Source organism: Saccoglossus kowalevskii, chromosome 11 (assembly GCF_978046115.1).
Source record: "Saccoglossus kowalevskii chromosome 11, keSacKowa6.1, whole genome shotgun sequence".
Classification (NCBI taxonomy): domain Eukaryota; kingdom Metazoa; phylum Hemichordata; class Enteropneusta; family Harrimaniidae; genus Saccoglossus; species Saccoglossus kowalevskii.
This window is the reverse complement of record NC_140651.1, coordinates 24,349,035-24,355,034: the sequence shown is the minus strand read 5'-3', so window position 1 is coordinate 24,355,034 and position 6,000 is coordinate 24,349,035. Positions and strand designations below refer to the sequence as shown.

Genomic DNA, 6,000 nt, shown 5'->3' with positions numbered 1-6,000 from the left:
GCATACATCTGAGGTCATATACATGTATTTTATGCATACTTTGTACTACTATTCTGCTTTTATCTGATTATACACTGCACAAAATGAGGATGTTATAGGGTTAATATTGTTGAATAAAAAACTAACCTTATTAATTTGCTTGCACCTGTCTAAGAGTACTGTAATGCAATAATTTTTCAGTTTCGTATCTATGATTACAAAAACAGTTTACGGTACTTACCTTGCCTTGTCAAAAACTCGCAAATTTTAATAACCACGCAACTCGTTTTAGCTCATTGAAAAGTGTTTGATTCACTCCCATCATTGCATTTACAATTCTAAATAATATGGTATAAACTTAAATCAATAAAACAGTGGATGCAGTCAACGGGAGAGAAGTCTATTTAATGAATCAAAACAATTTGCCTGGTTCTCCCTCTCGACGAGGTCTCGTCTATTTATTGTTTATCAAAATACAGCTTTATGTTTCTCTATTTTTTTTTGAAACAAGACATTTGGGAATAAAAAAAATGCTTGATTGGTTAAAATATACGAGTAAACACGCTGTAATGTACATAAGCGTGTGAACTACGAATAGTGCAAATATGATATGACAGATAAAAAAATCTGTTTCTCAGAGTTGCGTAAAATGTTCTGTATACGATTATTAAATCAGTGATTTGTAATAGACATTAGATTGTATTACAGCAGTGAGTTGTTTCTACATGTATATTTAATTCCCATCTGTTTATGTATTACAGGATATACCCACTGAGATTACATACTCCTCAAATATCGAAGACATTCTGGGCAAGTCAAGTACTCGCATGGGAGTTTACCCTCAAGAGAATTGAACTCAGTTGACCTCGACAGAGTAGGAATCGTAGATATACTATTGCAGCACTCAACAGGGATATTAATGATGTTATAATAATTGAAAATTTGTACAACAGATGTTTTTTTTTACTTTTCGTTTCCATGAATTGGAATATCATGCCATGATCTGATTAATTTTGGTGAGACTTTGAGATTAAGTAGGTGTCGTTGACGGGAAGATTACGGATCCTTGTCATATCAGTCACCGTTCCTGAGAATTTTTTCGAATACATACAAGAGCAGTTAGAACTGTATGCTTCAGCTTCTAACTTGTGTGCTGTCGCTGTTGGGAATTTGTATTATCTTCATGCAAGGTTTGTGATACATCATCCAAGATTGGAAACAAAACTAGTTGTGCGTGCTCACCCCGTAAGGGGAAGAGGGCTAAGGGTCGGAAAGCACTCTCCAAGGAGTCCTTATCTATTGTCCGAGATAGTCTCAGAAGATCTAAGCATTTTATCAGGTTAGTATTGGCGATTATATTGTTCACTAAATAGATATTTTGTTTTGTATTGTTCAATGGACAGCCAGGTTTGTCAAATTGTTTTTCGATGAGTGTTCCCATCAAAACAGACAACCAAACTATATGACTGAGATCTGGTAAACACCAAGTTTTCAACCCTTTGAGTGCCAGATATTTTTCCCGCCCAAAATTTAATGCAAATATTTTCACATTTTGTAAAATTTTCATTAAATTTCATCCTTATTTTTGGCCATTCAGACTTTTTGTGATAATGCTTTTATTGGGTAATTCTTTTTTTAAATTTGTTGACAATTTTTATCAACATTTCATTTTGTAGATGGTGCAAAAGTTGTCAATACCGCTCAATAGTAATTGCCAACAATAAACAGGAGGAAAGATGCTAGAAAAAATAAAAATGTCCGCGGTTTAATTTTCTGATACACAGAATGCAATCATTGATACGCAGATACAAAATTTATTAGAATATTATTTTTTGTAAATCAGAACCAACAACTGTAAAATACTTTATTTTCGCTTTGAATTTATTATTGCTATTTTTGCTGAACGAATTCAGTGAAAATGAAATCCAGCAAAATATACCTTTTTTCCTATATTTTACATTTAACTCATCAGAAATCAGTGAAAATAATTTCCATACAAAACACCCAAAAAGTCTTTCCAGCGAAAATTTATTCCAGGTAAAATGAAGTATTTTACAGTATATGTAGTTCAGGCTATGGTGCAATCCAGTAACATGTTAAATTTGAACACACTGATTCCACCATAACAAACGATTTTCAAAATAGCTATGTGAAACATACACACACGGTATATAGTTACAGTTTGATCAATAATATCCAGTGTTTGCTGTATACTTGTTTGTTTTTTCATACAGTAATATTTGAACATGACCTCCAAAGCTGCTGTTGTCTAGTTTAGTGGCATTTGCCTATCTGTAGATCTGCAATAGATGTGTTTCCCACTCAAAATTCTAACCATCACACCCAAAAATAGCTTCTTTTTTTTTAAAAAGTTAGGATATCCATGTGTTCTATAGGATGAGTGAATAAAAAGAAACTATTAGAAACTTGTTAACATCTCGATCAATATCAATTTCATGAAAGAGTTGACAACTTTCTAATATTTTTGTCACAACGTAAATATTTCAATTAAACAAGTAAGGAAAAACAAAAAAAGCAATGTCATCAACCTCTGTTCAAAAGAGGGAGTATATTTTACCTAGGTAATAAAAGTAAGAAATTTTTTTTTAAATTTCTGAAGAAAACAATACAGTATATTAATAAAATTTAATTGTGCTCATAATGATTACGGTAGCCACACTTTACCCACCCAAGCAAAATGGAATTTATGAAATCTTTTGTATATACAGTGAATGGCAGAATGCTGTACTTTATTTATAAACATACAAATTTGTAAATTGCGATCTCCAGCTTTCAAATATTTAATCATGGCTGGTTACATTTGTCTATGCCTATAATATGCACGCTAACCTTTAAGTGATACTTACTCAAGATGAAATGCTTGTTGAGTGGATAATGTTGAACTAACTTAATAACATTTAGAACTTACAATGATGTCACAATACCAATTTTGAATTAGTCAATTTCAATTTTAACAGCCATTTTAATTTATAAAAATTTATATTTATAAAATGATTTTAACATCCCTAGGTTTATGCCATTCACTGTAATTACTATTTTTCAATTATACTACTGTACACTTTTTCTATTGTTTAAGTGAAATCTTTGTAACCTTCTTTGCAGCATGTAACATGCATGTCCATTTTTCCAAGATCAATTACACTCGGGTAAACTTGTTTCAAAATTGCAGGAGAATTTGTTAGGTTAATTGATCTTAATTAATAAATCAAAATAATCTGATATGCAAAGTGTGTGTAACCTGATTTACGTACATGTAACATCAAGCTTTCTAAAAATGACTTACTTGGGTTAGATTGTCTGTATGTATGTATGTATGTATGTATGTATGTATGTATGTATGTATGTATGTATGTATGTATGTATGTCTGTCTGTCTGTCTGTCTGTCTGTCTGTCTGTCTGTCGGTCTGTCTGTCGGTCTGTCTGTGTGTGTGTGTGTGTGTGTGTGTGTGTGTGTGTGTGTGTGTGTGTGTGTGTGTGTGTGTGTGTGTGTGTGTGTGTGTGTGTGTGTGTGTGTGTGTGTGTGTGTGTGTGTGTGTGTGTGTGTGTGTGTGTGTGTGTGTGTGTGTGTGTGTGTGTGTGTGTGTGTGTGTGTGTGTGTGTGTGTGTGTGTGTGTGTGTGTGTGTGTGTGTGTGTGTGTGTGTGTGTGTGTGTGTGTGTGTGTGTGTGTGTGTGTGTGTGTGTGTGTGTGTGTGTGTGTGTGTGTGTGTGTGTGTGTGTGTGTGTGTGTGTGTGTGTGTGTGTGTGTGTGTGTGTGTGTGTGTGTGTGTGTGTGTGTGTGTGTGTGTGTGTGTGTGTGTGTGTGTGTGTGTGTGTGTGTGTGTGTGTGTGTGTGTGTGTGTGTGTGTGTGTGTGTGTGTGTGTGTGTGTGTGTGTGTGTGTGTGTGTGTGTGTGTGTGTGTGTGTGTGTGTGTGTGTGTGTGTGTGTGTGTGTGTGTGTGTGTGTGTGTGTGTGTGTGTGTGTGTGTGTGTGTGTGTGTGTGTGTGTGTGTGTGTGTGTGTGTGTGTGTGTGTGTGTGTGTGTGTGTGTGTGTGTGTGTGTGTGTGTGTGTGTGTGTGTGTGTGTGTGTGTGTGTGTGTGTGTGTGTGTGTGTGTGTGTGTGTGTGTGTGTGTGTGTGTGTGTGTGTGTGTGTGTGTGTGTGTGTGTGTGTGTGTGTGTGTGTGTGTGTGTGTGTGTGTGTGTGTGTGTGTGTGTGTGTGTGTGTGTGTGTGTGTGTGTGTGTGTGTGTGTGTGTGTGTGTGTGTGTGTGTGTGTGTGTGTGTGTGTGTGTGTGTGTGTGTGTGTGTGTGTGTGTGTGTGTGTGTGTGTGTGTGTGTGTGTGTGTGTGTGTGTGTGTGTGTGTGTGTGTGTGTGTGTGTGTGTGTGTGTGTGTGTGTGTGTGTGTGTGTGTGTGTGTGTGTGTGTGTGTGTGTGTGTGTGTGTGTGTGTGTGTGTGTGTGTGTGTGTGTGTGTGTGTGTGTGTGTGTGTGTGTGTGTGTGTGTGTGTGTGTGTGTGTGTGTGTGTGTGTGTGTGTGTGTGTGTGTGTGTGTGTGTGTGTGTGTGTGTGTGTGTGTGTGTGTGTGTGTGTGTGTGTGTGTGTGTGTGTGTGTGTGTGTGTGTGTGTGTGTGTGTGTGTGTGTGTGTGTGTGTGTGTGTGTGTGTGTGTGTGTGTGTGTGTGTGTGTGTGTGTGTGTGTGTGTGTGTGTGTGTGTGTGTGTGTGTGTGTGTGTGTGTGTGTGTGTGTGTGTGTGTGTGTGTGTGTGTGTGTGTGTGTGTGTGTGTGTGTGTGTGTGTGTGTGTGTGTGTGTGTGTGTGTGTGTGTGTGTGTGTGTGTGTGTGTGTGTGTGTGTGTGTGTGTGTGTGTGTGTGTGTGTTCTACTCATATCTCAACAACCTGTCATTGTATTCTGACTAAAGCAGGGGGAGTCGTCAACTGCAAATGCGACAACAGCCCTAGCATGTTGTTGTTGTTTACAAATACGTGTCTACCCATATGCCTTTGCATTTTTAGTAAGTTATCATTGTTTAGAACTAAATTCCCATGCTTGCATGGCGGATCATTCCTCAGCTTGAAACTCATATATGTAGATGCTCCGGGGTAATGTGCAAACCTAATTAGGTTTTGATTGAAATCCATGCATATTAATTACATATTTTGTATAATAATTAGCCAAATTTAACGGTTCCAATGATATTAATAGAACTTGGTGCATATGTGTGTTGTGGTGATAATGCACACACTTAATTACTTTAGGGTTGAAAAAATCCCAGCTTATTAATTACCTAATTTGCATAAATCAGGCATAAACTGCAGACGACAGATGTACAATCAAGTGTATTTTTTACTGTTGTACATTTCAATACTGCAGATCAGATTGCTTTCTCACATTGGACATCTGATGACCACATCTGTATTAGCTATTAAACATGCTTCTTGTTTAAAGATCAGATTATTTAACCTTTTTCTCTTAAAGTATTTCTTCAGTGATCATCTGAATCTGCATAAAAGTTGAAAGCAGATGATTTTTATGTGTGTGTATTACATGATGCATAAAATCTTGATACTAAAAGTTTTGAGAAAAAAAATGTACTGTACTAGTGTTTAAATTTTATATAAAGCTAGGTGGTCAATTTTCTTTTGCTGTCCTGTAACCCCTAAGTGTATGGTTGTTAGAAGATTGTGTTCACATATGTCGTTGTCGGCGTTGTCATCGTTAACTTTTTCTAATATTATTAATATTAAAATATTGTATGTTTACATTGCAATAACCTACCTAACATAATTAATGTACCTTACATAATATGGTATACATGTGTTTATAAACCTGATTTTCTCTCCCTCATAGGATTAACGACACCTCTCTATGCACTTATTAACCCCGTCAACTGAATGTTTGACACCTACAACTTTAGTAGTTAAGCATTTTTAGAAGCTAGCATTTCAGTCTACCTGTAAACAATCATGTGGCACAAGCTGAAAGATATGGTGAAGACATCCAAAAATGGAGTGGTTCGGCGC

General features: G+C 36.5%; 1 protein-coding gene across 1 annotated transcript in view; it reads left to right on the top strand.

The window, feature by feature from the left end:
- Positions 1–1,130: 1,130 nt before the first annotated feature.
- Positions 1,131–6,000, top strand: part of LOC100367282 (rho guanine nucleotide exchange factor TIAM1-like) — a gene marked incomplete at its 5' end in the record, with an annotated part of 44,184 nt that continues 39,314 nt past the window's right edge. Inside the window, one exon of the mRNA XM_085505288.1 lies at positions 1,131–1,318. Within this exon, the coding sequence (XP_085361414.1) occupies positions 1,131–1,318 (188 nt within the window). The remainder of the gene's footprint in view (positions 1,319–6,000) is intronic.